This window comes from Desmodus rotundus, chromosome 11 (assembly GCF_022682495.2).
Source record: "Desmodus rotundus isolate HL8 chromosome 11, HLdesRot8A.1, whole genome shotgun sequence".
In the NCBI taxonomy this organism is placed as follows: Eukaryota; Metazoa; Chordata; class Mammalia; order Chiroptera; family Phyllostomidae; genus Desmodus; species Desmodus rotundus.
Genome location: NC_071397.1, coordinates 99429390 through 99448776, shown reverse-complemented (window position 1 = coordinate 99448776; position 19387 = coordinate 99429390). Strand labels below are relative to the sequence as shown.

Genomic DNA, 19387 nt, shown 5'->3' with positions numbered 1-19387 from the left:
GATGCGTACCTCCGAAGGCCCAGTGGAGCCTTCGCGCTGCGGCCACCGTGCCCAGTGCTCTTAGACACAGTGCTGGCCAGGTCTTCACTCTGGTCAGTCAGTGGCTTCAATTTTCCCATCTCTACAGAGAGGTCCTTAAGTGACTTTGTCTTGTGATCACGTGGATGAGAGGCCCTGGGGACTTCACTCTTGTTATATCGATCAGTTTCCAGGAGGAATGGTTTCGTTATCCATCCCTTTGCGTAAAGTCACAGAGCGAGCCTGCGGCCAGCGCGGACTTCCTGTTCCACGAAGGCTAGCACAGAGTGTCTGCGTGTCACCCCTGGACGCGCCCCTGGAGGGAGCACGTGTTTGTACTGTCACAGGCCACTCTCCCACGAACTCCGGGACCCCTCCATTCCTGTCCTGCGAGTGTGCTGCTTGAGTCCCCGTCTCCCGGGGCAGGTGTCACAGGGAGCGTGCAGTTCGGTTTGTGGGTTGCTGACTACTAGCGCATGGGAACTCCATTTTTCTCCACGTGTAACTCCGCAGCAGGGCGTCCTAAGTGACAGGAAACATATGCAGTTCCTGGAAGGGCCGGGGGCGGCAGGTCGTTCAGAAATGTTGCTGCTGCCACTAAGGGCTGTGAGTAATGCTCACTTTTCTTCTCCCTCCCAATTGTCTCCGTCAGTGTTCGTGAGGTTCAACTCCAGCCATGGTTTCCCAGTGGAGGTCGATCCTACCACCAGCATCTTCCAGCTCAAGGAGGCGGTTGCTAAGCGACAGGGGGTTCCAGCTGGCCAGTTGCGGGTGATTTTCGCGGGGAAGGAGCTCAGCAATGACTTGGTGGTGCAGGTGAGTCTCCCTTGGTGGGTCGTCCCTGGGATGCGGCCAGGCCCCATCGCTCACGCAGCGTGCGCTGGCAAGCTGACATTCATGCGTGAGATCTAATAGAATAAATAGTGCCTGGGGATTCCTTGAACTTTACTCCACACCGCTTCATTAATTCTGACCTTCTTAATTATGCATTGAAACAGCAAGCAGGAAGGATTGGAAGAACAACCCTGAGTGAGCGAGCGAGGGCGAGAACACACAAACCAGGCTCAGTGAATAAATGTTTACTGACTACAGGAGCAGTGAGGCACGGTTTCGGTGTCTGTTCAATTTCTACCTTACTTATTCCATTTGAATCTTAATGAGGAAGGATTCGAATAAATTGCTCCCAATCAGGCTGCTCACTCACTGTGCGGTGAGGGATTTGTAACCCAAGTGTGACCCCTGGAGGACAGTGGGACGTCTGCGGCTGTGACTAGCAGAGAAGGTGCGGGCTCAGGGTTCCCCCAGGAACCCGCACAGCACAGCGAGCGTGGGGGTTCCCCCACCACGCGCGTTGCCCTGAAGCTGGTGGGGCCGCCCAGCACAAGTCCACCCTGGTGGCTAATTTCTCCCAGCTTGGGTGCGATGTTCCCTGGCGCAGGCCCCTGCAATGTTGGCAAGGGGGTGGTGGGTGTCTTCTCTCCGGGCCTGCACTGCGCCTGACGTGAGAAAAGCCCCTGATCCTGTCGGGGGTGGGTCACGGGGAACAGTGCCTGCTGTACAAATAAGGAGAGACCTTGCCAGGCAGGGCACTAACGGATCGTGCTGGCCCCTCTAAGGGGAAGCCAGCAAATACAGTCCCACAGGGATTGAGGTGATGCTTTGTGGAAGCAGGAGAGACGGAATGCTGGCTGTGGGTGGGTCAGGTGATGCTGAGGACCAGCAGACATGTCGCGCCTTTCTCAGCCTGTCCCGATTGACCCCTGGGGGGCTCTGTGTGGGGGCGCTGTGCACAGGGGCTGCGTGTCCGGCTATGGTGTCCCTCCTGGTTCTGCCATCCCTGGTGCCCAGCCCAGGGTGTTAGCTGCTTAGGGAATGCGTTCAGAACTAGGGTTCAGAAAAGGAGCTATAGAAATGCAAATCGCCCCCACTTTCCAGTGCCTCTCCGGAGGACAGACAGAGGGGCAGGCACCTGCCCTTCACTCCCAACTGCTGGGCTCGGCTTGTGGGCAATCGCTTTTTATAAGGGAGGTGTCTGTGCTCGAAAGTGTTTTGATTTTTTTATTTCTGTGAACTAAAAAGCTTTTCTGTACCTGCCAACCTCGAAATCCAAGACTGTTTCCCTCACAAGTAACCGATTTTAAAGCGGGTCCTTGAACGGAAGCGTCTTCTGTTACCGGAAAGGTTGCATCTTCGGGTCCTACAAGCTCCATGCCTCTCCTGTGCGAGCTGAGAGGTTAGACTAATTGTGACAGATGACTGATTTGTATTACTGTGTACGTGTAAAGTACTTATTGATTTAGGTTATGTTCTGACAAACGCTTCATACACACTTCCCGAGGAGGGTCCCGAAGACGGGCGGAACTCCCAGTGCTGCTGTGCTGACAGCCCTCGGGTGGGGTTTAACGCAGAAGCATGGGGCTGAGCAGTACGGGAAACCTGGGGAAGTTACCAGCCGTCCCCTGGTGTGACCCAATAGCCTGCCATGAGCACACCATGTCTTATGCCCCGCGAACGTGGAAACACGAGTGGGAGGGACTCGCGATGGTGGAGAAAGCTGGTCTCAGTGGAAGGCCCCCCTACCCCGAAGGGCTTCCGGGCAGAATCCAAGCTTGAGTAGCATCCCAGGGCAGGAGAGTGAGCGTGCAGCGGGCTGGGGAAAGCATGGGTCGTGTTCTCCCAGGCCCCGGAGGAGGGAGGTGTTGGAGACTGGGCGAGAAGGGGGCTTGGAGCTGCATTTACAGGGTCTTGGCTGACTTGGCATTGGGGTTTCCTACGTGCAGAGGGATGGGAGGAGTCTGACCCTGTGTGGCTGTAGGGGACGAGGGACCTCGGCACATGGTGAGGGTGGTGCCCACGGGAGAGCCCCCTGAGCCCATCCAGCAGGTGGACAAAGGCTCAGGGATGGAGCCCAGAGGCTCACTTTGGGCCCGTGTCATTCCCATTTCATTCACACAGGTTGGTGTTTCTTCACTGTAAAGGGTTCTCTCGAGCTCCTGCAACTCTGCAGGGCCCAGTTAAGGATGCCCCCGCAGAGGTAACCATTGTGTATGTGGAACCAGGGAGCAGGGAGCAGCCTCGCAGAGGAGGCAGCGTCCATCAGCTGGCTCTTCTGAGGATACCCTACCAAATCCCTGGTGAGGACGCTGGTGGGAAGATGAAGGCCGGGGAAGACGAGGGCCTGGGGACCTGGGGACGGCAGCGGTGACCTGGTGGCCTTCGGACTCCAGTCCAGGAGTCTGAGACACGGGTGGGTGTGGCGATGAGCGAGGAAGGAGAGCAGGGCGCTGCAGGAGAGGCGGGGCTGCGCTGGGCTGACCATTGCCACCCCTGGCCCCAGGCGGGGCTGCCGGTCTGTAGCCCTGATCTGCGTAATCTGTGTGAAAGAGCACACGCGTATTCGGATTTTCTTCACGTTGCACCACAAGCACTTTCCGTGTTATACAATCTCCACTTCTTAGTGTGTGGTGGCACTCTCTGGAGTTTATAACAATGCAACTCAAGCATTTGGGAGTGTCTGATTTTTAATATTACAACTTAAGGCAAAAGAATGTATCTTACCTACTTGGAGAACATGGCCTCTCTGTGTTTCAGTTTGCTCATTTGTGAAATAGGAATAATAATACTATCTCACTGGTTAATTTCTAGCCAATGAGAGGACTGACTTGGTTAATTTCTGTGACGCTCTTATAACAGAGCAAGCCGCACAGTAAACTACCACTGATTTTCAACCTCTCCCAGCTCATGGCGCACATAAAGTAATTACCGCAGTCCTGTGGCACACCAGAAGCATGTATTTTTTGCCCATCCAACCAAAACCATAGGTATAATTTTGATGCATTCCCACCACAAGGCTACCGTTTTGTTGGCTGTCCTCATTTTTTGGCTTGACAGTCAGGGGGAAGAGAGGTCAGTGCCCCTGACTCAGTATCAGGTGCTGCGTGTTGTGAGGACCCCCGCACGTTGTGAGGACCCCCGCGCGTTGTGAGGAACCCGGTGCTTTGGGAGGATCACCGTGCCTTGGGAGCATCCCTGCGGCGCACCGGCGGAGAGCCGCTGCTCTGTGTAAATGTTGGCATTTGTTGGCTCCGCATCCCAATCGTCGTCCTCATCAGACGCTACTCCAGTGTCTCGGAGGTCACCTTGCACAGCACGGACTCATTTTATTGTGGGTCACACGGTAAATTCAGGAGCCACAGCAACAAGGGGATATGTCTTTCATCGAGGCAAATGTATGTGTGTGTTTGTATGTTTACATAGTTTAACTGAAAAGAACTTTGCAGAGTTTATAAATAACCATTTGACCCTTACAAATACAGGTTTTACTTACCTTAAGAATAGTGGAACTGGAATTTAGCTAGCTTAAAGAGACCTCCCATTTCCTCTGAACAAATGTAGTAGAGAGAGAAACCCGTAGTGGCGTTGTTCAGCGGAGATTCGTCACACTATTCTTGCTCTTAAAATATATTTTCACGAAGTGGATATCAGCTATACTCTGTATTTATTAGAAGCAGATCGGAAAGAGTTACACAGCTTTATCTACTTCATCATCAACATGCTTGTGTGCATATTCTTTATTATTTTCCTATACCTACAAATATGCAATATAAAATATTAATCTTTGATATATTATTCACAATGCTTTGATTTTTTTGGTAAAGAGTTCTTATTAACTGATGCAGCCAAGTATTCAGGCCCCGTTAAATAATGAGTCACTCCTTGTCCTACCCCACATCTAACCTACTACATAACAAAAATCCCTGAAATCACCTCCACGTCATTCCACATTTATTATTCAGAATTCCACAGGAAAATGAGATTCTAATGTGGCTGTATATACCCAAACTGATTATCTTTGCAGTTAGATTAACTGTCAAAATGACAAGGACTTCAGTATTTATGTGACTTTGTTTGACTAGAATTCATGTAAGCTGTATTATTATTAATGTCATTAATATCAGTATAGCTTTAGTAGCTAGTGTATTTATTAGCCAAGGTTCTCCAGAGAAACAGAACCCATAGCTTGTACAGATACATGTGTGTATGGCTATATATTGTGGGTATATGTGCACACACAGCTAGGTACGCAGGTAGGCAGGTAGGCAGGTAGGCAGGCAGGTAGGCAGGTAGGTAGATGGAAAGATGACAGAGGTTGGCTTCAGCTCAGGCGGTTACTTCATCACGACAGACACCAGATAGATGATAGATAGAGTTATGTAGGAGGGATTGTCTCACATAACTACGGAGGGCTGACAAGTCCCAAGAGCTGCAGTCCGCAAGCTTCACTCCCGTCGGAGCCCGAAGGCCTGAGAGCCAGGAGGGGCGATGGCCTGGCTCCAGTCCATAGGCCGACAGGCTAGAGACCCAGGGAGAGCTGACACTGCAGCCCAAGTCCAAGTCCAAAGGGGAAAGGGAACCAGTCCTGACCAGAATGCCCCTGGGCAGAAGGAATTCTTTGTGTTCCCGGGAGGCCTTCAGCTGTCTGGACGGGGCCCCTCGTATTGCTCAGAACCCTGATTCCAATGCTACCCCCCCAAACACAGCATCCCAGACACACTCAGATCCACATCTGACTGAAGGCTCAGGCACCCATCCCCTCAGGTCCACGTGTCAAATTAACCGTCACAGCCAGAACACGGAACCTTTTTATATTTTCTTACTGTCATAGGGAAGCTACCCTATTTGTATTCTTTTTATAATAATAAATTAGATTTATAATACAAAAAAAATATGACACATAGGAATTTTTGCTTTGTAAAAGGGTTAATCTAGATGGATACTTACAAATTTCTTTCAACAAATACTCGATTTTATGATGTTAAAAATGTACCTACACACTTGGCGGCCATCGCTCCATAAACAGGCCACCCCACAGGCGATATAAAGGGCGTTGCTTTATTACCCCCGTCCTCTGAGCTTTATGACATGACGCGGCCTCAGCTGGAAGACCGAAGACATCTCGACGTTAATAGCTTGGGCTGTAAATGTTAAAGACGAGTAATGACCCTGAGAAGCCAAATTATTTAATTGGCTGTATTTTTTAGTGACGTACACCATATATATTTCAGAGTTTGTGAGTACTGAAAGCCAGCTTTTCCTGGCAGAGTGCACCGTATTTAATGGTTAAAAAACTCAAGTTTTTGAAATCTGTAAGAAAATTCACCTTTCATTTCCTGGAACATTGTAGATTGTTTCAGTCATTTGCCTAATTAATTAACCTGCTAAATTTTGAGACTTTAAAAGTCGCACAGGGGTGGTGTGCATACCCCAGGTGCGCCTCGACCCGCCTCTCGCGTAAGTTAACGTTGTTCGACTACGTTTTTGAGAGTGGCCGGTTTTTTTTAATGTCCTTTAAATTTTTCTCCCAGCATCATTATTTCCCTTTTAATACACTTAGGCTGTATTTTTCTGATTATAGAATTACTATTTGCTAGTTATAAAAATTCAAATGACAGGGGAAAGCATGCCAGCAGGTCCCAAACTCTGCTTATATCTTCTTAATAATTAACAATGATCCTTTCTTTATATGGTAATATGTATATTATCACTTATAATTTCATAATTTCCCTTTAATTCTATTAGCCTGTCGCGTTCTTTACTGAAACTATGCATTCAGGTATGCCTGCGGACTTTAGAAAAAGCAAACTTGACATTTCTGTAACCTTTATGAGATTTGGTGTTGAGAAGCCGGCACATTATTTACATGTAACGGTTTTATTTGAAAGACGAGGAACGTAGGCATTTATTTGGCAAGTCTGGGGATTCTACTTTATGAAGGTGTGCAGCGGGCAGGACGTTGGCCTCCTTAGACGCGTATTCTTACACAATCTTAGAGCAGTTGCTGGCGGTGATGCACTCACTGCTGTCCAGTAGGAGCTATACTCTGTAGGACGGCACAGAATGTGCAATGAGAAGTGGAAGAAAACGGACCCTGCCTAGGAGCTACTTAGCGCTCGCCCCCCCCCCCCCCCCCCCCCCCCCGCCAACGCTACGTGGCCCCTGGTGTACTGAGAGGGTAGAGTGGGGGGTGTACTACTTGCTGGGCTTTCCCTTTTGGTTTTGTTTTCGTTCTGTTCGTAGTGATCATAGATGGTGTGGCCATTATAGTTTACAATACGAAATGGGACACTTTTGCGAATGAAAAAAGGATTCGATCAGTAGTTGTTCTGGCACAAAAGGTGTGTGTGGCAGTGCCCTGGGCGTGCAGGGACAGGCGGACCCTGGGCATGGGGCCCAGTTCCTCCCCCTGAGGACCTCAGCTTCCTTCAGTGAGTATTCTCGGTGCCTTCCCCCAAGTTTAAGACCGCCTTTGGCAGCCGAAAACCTCAATCTTACCCTGAAAATCATAACTGAAAAAAGTGATACTGTCTTTTTAACTGGTAAAAGATACTTTTGAGATTATAATCCAGCTAATATCACAACCTTTTAAATAATTTCGTAGAATTCTCAGTTCCTAGAGGGTATGTCCACAGACCAGTTGGAGAAGTACTGTTAGAGTATAATTTTTTCCTTTATACATTAATATGTTCTGTTTTGTTATTGACAAGATTTTAAGAGTTTTAAAAAATGACAGGAAAATGGAAAGCAGTGTGGCTGTCAAACATGGGTGGTCTGGCACCGGTTCTCGTCTGGGAGGTGAAGGAACAGAAAGACCTAAAGGAGTGAGGTCGCTACACGTGACTTGCAACTGTGAACAGGGCGCCCCGGGTTATGGGCCTGTGACAGACACCTTCAACCACCACTGAGCGAGCCAAGTGACTACAGTGTCACATACCGACACCACCAGATGCCGGTGAGGACGGAACGGCACAGCCACTCTGGAGGAGGGTATGACAGTGTCTTACAGAACTGAACGTGAACTTGCCGTATGGCACAGCGTCCCACTGCTGATTGTTTACCCCGAGGGATGGAGGCCTCTGGTCACCCCAAAGCCAGGATACGAACATTGCTAGCAGCCCCACTCACTTCGGCCCCAAACTGGAAACAACCCCGATGCCCTTCGGTGGGGGGATGATGAAACAAGCCCCGGTCCAGCCACAGTGGACCCGACGAAGAGCAGGAACAGACTATAGCGATACACAAATTTGGGTGGATTTCTAGGGAATTGTGCCAGGTGAAGAAAAGCCAATCCCAAAAGGTCACACCCTCAATAAGTGCCTATGATAATAATTCTCGAAGTGACAGAATGATGGCCTGGAAGAGAGATGCGCAGTTCCTGGGTGATGATGAGGGGGCGGGAGGGGAGAGTGTGTGGCAGCTGAGGACAGCACTGCGGATCTGCATGGCGACGAGTGTCCTGAACCTCAGCTGTGCCACAGCGACAGCGCAGGTCCCCCTGGGGCGGGGGGAAGTGGGGCATAGGCCTGGGTCTCTGTAGTATCCATTACAACCACACGTGACTTACAAGTGCCTCAAGGTGAAGTCCAGTTTACAAAAGCACCTTGGTTCTCATTCACAGGGGAATGGAAATTCCCCTCCCACAGAAAATAGACCGGTTTGTTATTCGCACCTATTTTAAAGGAACGGTATTTATTAAGTTACTTTTAACATGATGGATTAGAAAATAATGTGACTGATTCTCAGAGACATTTAAACACTAACTCCCACTGAATGTGAGGCCCGTGAACCTCTCGGGAGTATTAAGGCATGTTGATGAATTCTTCAACAATTGTTAGCACCTTAAAAGTCTGGTAGACGTGATTAGTAATCACTTTCGAAGCTGTTACCAAAGACTTTAAGTAAACGAGAACAAACACTCCTCGAGCACTGTGGGCTTCAGCCACGTATATTTTCGGAGTTGACTTGAGGGGCAGGCCCCACACTGCTGGGAAATAAGTGGCCACCTCACGGGACCACCGTGGTCATATTGGCGAGAGGAGATGTTCACTCAGAAGTCGGCCCCCGGCCACTGGTCCACACGTTTCTGTAATGGGAGGAATTTCGGGATGGCATGGTTTCATTTATAAACTAAATCTACTTAAAAGTCTTTCACTCTGGAGTACAGGACAGAAAGCGGCGAGGTCACATCAGAACCTGGAACGCAGTCGACCGTGATTTCTTTTTGGTATATAACGAAGTCTCTGTCAGTTGGTTCCCCCCCTCCCCCGGCGGGGGCGTGCCAGCGGTCAGCGGGCCTGCCAGTGGTGGCCAGTGCAGGCCTGGGAGCAGAGGCCTGCGGGACAGAGACTCCAAAAGGCACCTGGAGCTGGACAGCGACTGGAGACCAGTCCCCTGAGGATGGGGTCACTCCCTCCGTGACGGCGTCAGGCCTCACTTTCTTACCCGTCTCTCCAGCAGCCACTTCTGATGTAGCATCCTTGGCTGTGGACGTGGCAGCTTCCCCCTTCTCCATTTTGTCAAAACCTCATCTTCACCAGGCACACCGTTGTGCTGTGGCTCCCGCCCCGCATTTCTCGTGCGCGTGGTGTGGAGAGGCCCATGCATACCCCACAGCCGAGCGGCCGCCTTGTCCAGAGACCGCCCTCCTCCATCTGCATTCTGGCAACACCGGGCCGAGCATCATCTGAATCTGGACTCGAGACTGTCACCTCGCGCCGTGTAGAGGGTGTTGGAGGCTGGGCCGGCCCCCCTGCAGGACCGGCAGGGAGCAGCTGCGGTGGAGGGGAGCTCTCTGCTGGACTGAAGAGCCACGTGTTCACAGGGGTTGGATGCTGATCTGACAGTCCACCACAAACAAGCAAAGACTGGCCGACTCAGGGGCGCTGAAGCCTGAGCTGAGGCCTCCTCCTGGGCTGCAGAGGGTTCTCCTGCCTCCGGGAGATGAGCCTTCTCACTGAAGAGCTGGGGCCTCCTGGGGGCTCAGAGAAGGTTCCATTTCCTCAGGGGCCTTGGCAGGCAGAGCTGAGCCTTCCTGTTGGAACTACGATGAAAATGCAGAGTCTTCACAAGTATAAGAAGGCTTCAGTGGGGATGTCGCTAATCTGCAGGCCCGAGCTCGGTGGATCCTGGAGAATGGAGGTCAGCAGGACAGGGTCCAGGGCTGGCGGCTGAGCTGGAGTCGCCCAGACCAGTGGCCACAACAGCTGCCCTGTGAAAAGGAGCTGTGGGGCTCAAGGTGCAGCCAGGAGATGACAGGGACAGGTCTGAGATACCGCAAGCCACAAAGGCAAGTGGGGCACAGCGAGCGACCCAGATGAGCAGGGTGTCCGCACCACCTGCTGAGCAGGGGCCAGCAGCCGGCAGCCGTGTCACACGTGAGCCCCTTGGCAACACAGCATCCTGCCCCTGCCTTTTTCCCAGAATTGCCGGGGACCGAGCGGCCCTTTTCCCAGGCAGATGGTGCAACTACTTCTTGCTGGGCCTCTCCCTCCACCTGACAAGGAGGCAGGACCTGGGCTGTACACTCAGGCGGCCCCAGCAGCCAAGGGAGAGTGGCGGGAGGCAGGGGGCGGTTAAAAGGGGTGGGACTCGGGGGCCGCTGCTGAACTCCTCAAGGAGGACACAGGGCCTGGCACCCCAGGAATTCCAGAGTGCTAGTTCGGTGCTGGCCATCGGGACCCCTCCTCAAAGCTGAAATCCAAGAGACCTTCCTCCTCCGCTTGGCCATACTGCTTCCAAGAAAAGTAGCTGACTTTTCTTAAGAGTCTTCTTTTACTTTTACATATTTCGCCTGTTTGACATACACATGAAGCTGAGCTTCCAAACAGGCATCTTGTAACAGGGAATAGAAACTTCGTACTACTCTGACTTACCATGAAATCGAATTAGAATAAAACATCCTAACAAACTAAAATAAATAAATTAATACATAAAAGAAGTCTGCAAAGACAGTATAAATAGCCAATGTGCTTTCCTTAAGATTTATCTGTGCTGACAGAGACGAAGCAAGCCAGGTTACAGACCAGTTTACTCAGAGAACTGCGGACGGGATTGTCTTGTACGTAAGCGTGCAGGTGTGTAAACGAGACCCTCAGACACTCCAGGGATAAAGCTGAAGCATTTTTCCCAAGGGTTGGCACGCCACTGAAACTTATTGCCTGCATTTAGGTAAATGGCCCCAAAGACATTTTGGGGGTTTGTTTTGACCACTGCTAAGTAGTGTGAAGCCTCAGACTCTAGAATCAGAGGGTGTTTATCTGTCCTGAGCCAGCGATCACTGCAGGGAGACCCTCATTTAACCTGCGTCTGGCTGCTTGTGCGGGTCAGTCAGAAAGGGTGTCTGCATTCCTGGCCTCTTCCCATAATTCAGACCCCTCACAGACGTCATCTTTCTTTGGGAAGAAGTCTTGATATCCGTGTGCCCCTGCAGACTTAGGAAACACCTGTGAGGATCGCCGTGGGTAAATGCAGACTCGGAGGAAAAAATGTTGAGGTTGTTTTAGTTTCCAAGAGGCCGAAGGCACATGGTCTGTGGGTTTATTGAACGGGCTCACGTCTCAGACGTCACCACTGCCCGACTGCGCTCACGTCCCAGGTCGACAGGTGTGAGGGAGTGCGACTCTGGTGCAAACCAGTCCCCCAGAGCTTCCCATGGGATGTGTCTGTTCGCGTTTACGTGGCCAAGCCTGTCTCAGAGGAAACCTGACCTTTGGGGGAGGAGAGACCCCACACTTTGAGGCCGTATTGCTCTCCACCGCTGTCCCGTTCCGGACATGCTGTCATCTCTGTCATTAGACTGACGCTGTCACCCAGCGGGCCTGATTTTGTGCGAGAGTTCACTTAATGTAGTCATCGGCCTTTAGAGAAGAGTTTAAGAACCATGAACTTGTGTTCATACTGTGTGCACCCTAAAGCTTCCAAACGTAAAGATTGCTCACCGAAATCCTCCCTGTCCCTTCTTCCCTCTCCCCACGGAGTGGCAACAAGCCTGAGACTACTGTCAGAGAACAATGCTCTTGTATGAAAGAGCTCTTCAAAGCTTAAAACTCACTTATGAGTGACAAATAATGAGAGTATATATGTCATTCACTTCCGATTTGTAGGTGGGTTTGAGTCACAGCTCTAATTAATCAACAAACATTGGTAACTATTTGCTCTATTTTTTATATTCTTTAGGTATGAAGTAAATAGGAGATAAAGTGAGATGTGTAATAAAAATAATTTATTTTAGCCGTAGCTTCCTTGAAAACAGAATTAAATGGGACGGGGAGAGTTTGGCTTCCTGTCCTAACCACTTACCAGTAGAAGTTCAGTGAAATGAAAACACCATCGGTTGAGTGAGTATGTCCACGCTGCCCCTCTCGGCCCTGAGGGTGTGCCAAGAGAGCACTCGGGACTCGTGGGTTCCTGGGTCAGCCTCGGCAGAGTTCTCTAGTCCTGAACACTCGCAGATTTAAGAGAAAAAAGTCTCTGCACTTTGTGAGCGCCCCTTCACACAGGCAAGGATGCAGCTGCTCGGGGGCGCACCGCTCCTGAGAAGACAATTAGGAATTTTGAGGGTCGCGCTTCTGCAAGCTACACGTCACTGAGGGTCTTCCTCTGTCGTTGGGTTTCATTTTGCCATTGAATGTGTCCTCTCCTGCTGCCGGGTCTGCCCGTGCGTTCAGTGCCGCCACTCCCGTGCGGTCCATTACGCAGCCTAATTATGGTGCAGCGCTCTGCTTCCTAAATTTCTAAGACACCCCGACACGTGAGGGGCAGGCGAGGCCTGTGAAGCCACGGATGCCTAGGTGTCGGAGTAGGTCACAGACTTCATTTCAGATGCGTGGGCTTTTGAAGTCCCAACACTGGTTTTGCCAAGGGTATTTTCTGTTCGTTTTTATGTCCTTAAGTAGCTCAAAGGGAACTGGCCCTGTGTGCTTGCATTCAGTGTATGCATAATTCATCGGAGGACAGAGAGCAAAACGAAAACGTGTCCAAGGTATTTCCGGGCCGATTGAAACTTGGACCCTCAGACCTTCAGAACCCGAATAGGCAGGCCCCGCCCCCCCGACTCTGCGCATCCTGAGCAGCGTTGAGGTGCGTGTTGTCCTTGCAGCGGCTAGGGGCCCTTTATGTGTTTACAATGCTGTCATGTCCAAGGCACGTTTAGTGCCACGTGTAAGAGAGAAGTTGCCATTTCAGGAACGTCCTGCGTTAGGCGAAATCCCTGAGGCTTCTACTCGACCCTCCGCACACAGTCAGAAGCCCGACTCTGCGGGATGCACCAGGCATCTCAGTTCCCCGGTCTCTATTTTTCTCGTCTCTAAATTGAAGATAGTCATGGCCTCCGTGTTTTTATAGGGTTCTTTGTTCATTAAATTACACCTGCAGTGGCTGACACAAGTTTTCAACTCCTATCCAATTATTTTGATGAATAATTCACAAAAGAAAAACCTTTAATTTCTGAAGTGCAATAGATTCACCCTGAAATGTACTCTGTTCGAAAGGGACAGATTTACTGCATGCCAAACGTCCTGTGCCTCACTCGGGGTAACCTCAGAGTAGTGTTGTCTGACGGTGGGGCTTCTCCGAATCAGGCCTTCGATACAGTGTTATCTTAAGGAAAAGTATATCCTCTCCTAATGGAGTTTACCTTTGTCTTCACTGTGCTGAATATATCCGAGCACGCCATTCTACTGGGGGAGCGATTTTACAAGAGTGCTGGCTGTTCAGACTCCTTGGGAGGGGCACACGGTAGAGGAGGTTGCTCCCCAGAGCCTGAGAGCCCCTCGGATGTGGAGTAGAGGCGGAGACTCAGGATGAGTCCTCTGTGGCCTTGTCGTTGATAAGCAGCATGGAAGTACGAAGTCCACATAATCTATCATTTTGTAGTCTGTTTGAAGCCAGTGGCGTGGTTCTTGCCGTGCTGATTAAATGAGTTCCTTTTTGTGTTTGTATCTACTTTAGGTCCTTTAAAAGGAAAAAGGTTGATTTCTTACATGTTACTCTTCATATATATGCATGTGTCATATAAGGTCATATGCAATTGCTGGGTTCATCTCTATTTTCTACCTTTAGCTCCTTTTCATTGTTTTAAGATATTTATTAGTTATTCAGTTCCATTTACTGATGGTGAACAATTTTTAAATAATGTTTCATTTTTCTATAAATGGATATATGGGTTATTAAAGGACTAAATTAATTTTAATAAGGGAAAAATGCTTATTATGATTGATTTAATTTATAAGGAAAGGTCACTGAAAGTTTAAAAAAGAAGCTGAACATATAGTAGACAAATATAAGGGATATTATTTTTTGAAAGTAGCAGTATATTCACAAATTACTTCTAAGCCTTGGCTTGACTAGAAAATATACCTGTAGATTTTGTCTTATAATTTTTAAAAATACAATACATTCATTAATAGTATTTTAGGGTTTGCTGTTTGACTTGGTATTTTCTTTTCTTTTTTTTTATTGAATTTACTGGGGTGACATTATTGACTTGGTATTTTCCATTCCTGCCTCAGGGGGACGAATGTGGCAATAGACTAGACTCCTTTTCAAAAGCATTGGATTATTTTTATTTTCTGTATTACTCTGTTTTTATTTTGTGGGGGTTTTTTTCCCCATAAGAGATTGATAGGAGAACTATAAGTATCAGACCTTGTCTTTGATGGAATGAGTTTTATCCATAAATACTGTCTCTATAAATAGCATAAAGATAAATTAAACCGAGCTAAAGGCAGAGGCTGACAACCGGCTGCGTCTGGCATGCCCACCCCTCACGAGACTGGCCTGCGCGGTCCTGATGCGCCATCTGCCCACAGGCCCCACCTCAGCCCAGGCAGCACCTTCACCCCCACTCAGTCCTGGCTGTCAGACCGGTCACCATGGCCAGTTTGAGGTCAGGATGCATGACTGAAATGAGACCAGAGGGGCTCCAGGCTGGTGGTACGGCCTCGTATCTGTAGGACATTCGGGAAAGGTTCTGTGGATGGTGGCAGTGGAGCGAAGATCCCAGGGAGCTGGCCCTGGGAATGTCGGGGGGAATGCCGGAGGGGAGGGGCGGGAGGACTGGACGAGGGCAGACGCCCACCAGGAGGGAAGCGTACAGATCTGCAGCGTTTCAGAGGCCGTGGGGGCTGGATGTGAGGAGGGACCGACGGTGGGCTCCAAGACAGGGGACTGGAAGATGGCACACGGCACTCGGCCTGACCCCACGCTCCGTGTTGGAGCCACAGGGGCCACGGGGGTGGGGAGGAACACAGGAAAAGGAGGGGTGTTACTTGGGGGGGGGCATTCAGGTAGATTTATTGGAGGAATTTGAGATTTCGACTTTGAGTACATTGTTGAGGGTAGAGAATAGAATAGAAATTTGGGACTGGATGTTTGACAATGGGTACCACTGCAAATAACATGGTAGGACACATTGTTCCATTAAAGTTTATTTGAGAATAGACACATATACTCCCTGTCAAGATGAGGCTGGATGTAGACTCTAAAGAGAGAACTGTAGCAGAAATTGTATCAGTGGCTTCGAATTTGATTAGTACGTGTGTTCTTTTCCAATGCTGATGTTCGCCAATCTTGCTTTCTTGCACCGGTCAGGTTTCCGTTATGAGGCAGAGATGAATGAATGCTTTATATAAGCCGTTGTTTAAATTTGGAGGGGACATACGTTTGTAATTGAATTGCAGAGTACTTCAGGAATGCCAAGGAGTATGGGAATAATATAACCAATACCAACAAGCCCACCATCCAGCTTGGGGAAAAACAATTACAACCGAAGTCGAAGGCCTGTGTGTGCTTCTCTCCGATCCTGTTCCCCCCGTACTTCCCCACAGAGGTAATTATTGCTCTGAATCTGGAATTTGTCATTGTCATCCATGTTTTTAATACCCTTTTTATATATGTATTTACCAATCCATAAATAATATGGATACTAGTAATTTGCATGTATTTAAATTTTAAATTAATGCTATATTATACCTTTCTTACGCAACCCAACTTTTTTATTCAGCCATATTTTGAGATTAATCATGCTTGGTGCAGGTGGCCCTCGATCATTCTTGTTCGTTAATGAGTAGCATTCCCATGTGTGAATAAAATATCCCCGTGTCTTCACCCTTGTGTGGGGAATTGAAACTGTTTCTAACGATGTGTGTCACATGTAAAGATGCACCGAACGTTCTTCGGTTTCCTCAGCACAGCGCAGGGGTTTCTCCCAGGTCCTGGGAGCGGGATCAGTGGGCAAAGCCACCTGCGTCGTCAGCATTACCGGACCCCGAACGCCTGTCCTGCCAGGTGCTTTTAATGAGCGAGACTCCCTGCAGCCTGGGCGGAGAGCTCCCTTTGTTTCCCGTCCTGCTCAATGTCTACCTGTTTTTAAACTTTGAAATTCGGAGACTGGTGCGAAGTGTCACGTCCTCGGAGCTGTAACTTACATTTTCCGATCAATAGTTGATTAGGGGTCTTTTCACGTCGACTGGCCATTTGTGTCTCCTCTTCTGAGCTCTAAGTATATTAAAGTGCCAGCTTTCCTAGTGGGTGTGTTGTTTTTAATGTAAGTTATTTTAAAACATAGTGAATACTAATTATTTTAGGGTTATATTAAATTAAAAATAATCTGCCAGTCGATAGTTTATCTTTCACTTTGATGCTGTTACTGGAGATATACATTTTTTATTTCAATGAAGAAAACTTAATTCACTTTTTTTATAATCCATACTTTCTGTGTCTCATTTAAGAAATCTTTCCTGTGTTGTGGCTGTGATTTAAAAAAAAATAAGCTTTGAAGATTCACTTTTCAAGCACAAGTCTCTAATAAGTGGGATTTACCTTGGTGTGTGCTGCACGAGAAAGGTCTACTTTTGGATTCCACGGGAGCAGCCTGGCCCACCCCCATTACTGCATGTTCATGGCGTGTGATGCCCCTTTGACACGGCAAGTTCCCATGTCTGCTCGGGTGAGATGGCAATTCCTTCTGAGGGTTCATTTTTAAGTGTGTCTGAAATTTGATCAAAATGTGAAATTAAGATGTGTATGTATCAGTATTTAATCTATATCAAGACTGAATTTGAGTACGTAAAAATATATCTCACATTGAAGCTCATTAATGCTCCTTCCCTCTGACCATTTTCAGATACTGAGAGTTAACAGCTATAAGTAAATGTGAAAAAAAAAACCCAACAGACTATGAGCTGAAACATTGTAAATGTATTTTTTCAAATAAGAGTAAAGCATAACTATTTATGATATTGCTTACATCACCACATATAATGCGTGTTTTCTCAAAAACAAAACAGAACAAAAGTTTCTTTGGTTTGTTTAGAATATGTACGATTTTGCTAACTTGACATTGGTCTTGTCTTCTGGAAAAACAATGCTGCCAGTAAAGACCAATGAGGTAAAAATATGCCAAGTTTGCTCTAAAATTAATCATCAAAATCTTTTATGTTTCAGTGCCTGCCAGGCACTGATTTGATTTTTGTTATTCCTCTTCAGGGAATGTGCTGGAGAAAGGAATGAAATTTGGGGCCCAGATTCACCTACTAGATACTCCTTAATGAAGGTCAAGAACTTGTGATGGGAAGTGTGTTCACCGGGGTCTTCAGGGATCCTCTCTAGATAGTGAATCTAAGGCATTTCTTAATGCTCTTTGGCCTCGCCTGGCATCCCCACTGGCTCTATTTGGTCTGCCTCACCCTGCCTTCTCATTGCGTGGATGGTGACTCCTGTCTGGGTGTGTGACGAGCTCTGTGCACCCAAGACCACCCAGCCCTTTCCCTCCGGGCCAGCCGAACTGGTGGAGGAGGGAGCCGATGACGGGCATTTTTGGCACTGAGTCTTAGCTCCAGCATCTGTCATGGACGGCAAGCAGACTCATGTTCCTCCAGCATAGTTCCTTTCCTTGAGAAGATGGGAATAACAGTACCTGACCTTGAGGATGCTGTGAGGGTGAAATCAACTATGTTTGCAGCACCCAGCACAGCGCCCGGCACAGGGCAGGCACTCAAATATCTCTTCCGTTCCTCCTAAATGAACACAGTTTGCCATTAATCACACCTTGTGTGTGATGCATTTTCCACCTAAGTATCCTTCCTCTCAAAGTTGTCACGAATTGCCCGCAGGAGACCTGAGCAGATTCTCTCTGGACATCAGCTCAGGCTGTAAGAATGTGGGGGCCGGTGGGCATTTGCCTGAAGTCCCCACAGGGAGTGGAGGAGGGTGCTCGTGTCCACTGGGGCAGAAGCAATGGGTTTGACCTGGGTTTTAACTTGAGCTTGACCGCGTTGTCTGCCTTAAGCTCGCAGTTCTCATGTTTTAGGCTTAGTAGCAGGAGAGAGGAGTGCATAGGTGGGAGATGTAAACTGGACTGTCACTAGAACTGCGGCCTTTCCTGGTTTCCTGGCGCCAGAACAGTGCCAAACGGTTAGAAGCACGGAAGGGGCCCCGTGTCCCCTGCTCAGCTCTGCGTGGGCAGCAGTTTGGCTTCTGTTTCCATGACTCACAGCTGCAGAGGCTTGTTCTCCTTAATCATCCCCTGATTTTAATATAGCATTTCTGCTTCTTTCTTTTTAAAAATAATAAAGATGCCACATTACTTCTCAAAATGTTTGCCTTAGGCTCCCTTTATCAGAATCTCCTGAAATGGAGATGGGGGACATTGTTATTGAGGCAATTTTTTTGAGACCTGTGATGGAGGAGAGGCCCTCCCCTAATCTACCTGCATCTCTGGTAGTTGCACCTGAATGAATGCACCTGCATGGTTGACAGGCTCTGCAGGGACCGACCAGGTGACAGATTCACAGTTGGTTTGGAACCTGTGAATCAAAATTTTCCAACTCACAGCCATTCTAAGGTGGCAGTTTCTCAGCACTAAAACTTTTTAACAAATAAAAGATAAAGGACTCAATGTGATTTAAATTAATGGCTAAAATTTTGATCTCATACTATTTTATTTTACCCTGTAATGCTTTGTACTATAATTTCCTAAAATTTTGCAAAATTAGGAGGGTAGTAAGCAGTTATTTCTTATCATGCAAAATGATCCCTGGTTCAACAGCTTTTAAAAATTATCATTTCTCTCTCTCTCAAGTCATAGTGGTTTGTACAAGGAGCTTGTGAACAACAAACAGAATAAGAAGGAACAGCATCTGTAACCTCACTCCCCAAAGACGAGCCATCACACACTTTGGAGTGTGGGGGCATCTCTGGCATGCGGGGTTCTGGGGTGAAGAGCTTCTGGCTCAACCCACTGACGGCCAGAGCTGGCTGTGCAGCTGAGGATTTTGCTTAATGCTTCTATGCCTCAGTTTCCCTATCTGTACAGGGAGAAGAATAAACATGCTATTATGCATTTGTTTCTTTATTCAACTTCATTGCATTTTTGTAAAGGCTGAGCGAATATGTGTAAAACGTTTAAGTTCCTAGGGTATAGTCTATGCTCAGTCAGTTTTAGCTACTGATTTTACTTTTGTGTTAGCCATTATGAACATCACCGCTGTGAATATTTTTGTCTGCCAGTTTCCTCTTGGGAATACACGGCAGC

General features: G+C 48.3%; 1 protein-coding gene across 3 annotated transcripts in view; it reads left to right on the top strand.

The window, feature by feature from the left end:
* PRKN (parkin RBR E3 ubiquitin protein ligase) overlaps nt 1-19387 on the top strand; it is an 889581-nt gene that overhangs the window by 187456 nt on the left and 682738 nt on the right. For all 3 annotated transcript variants that reach the window (XM_053913792.1, XM_071219677.1, XM_045188965.2), the window contains exon 2: nt 671-834. In XM_053913792.1, the coding sequence (XP_053769767.1) occupies nt 671-834 (164 nt within the window). The remainder of the gene's footprint in view (nt 1-670; nt 835-19387) is intronic.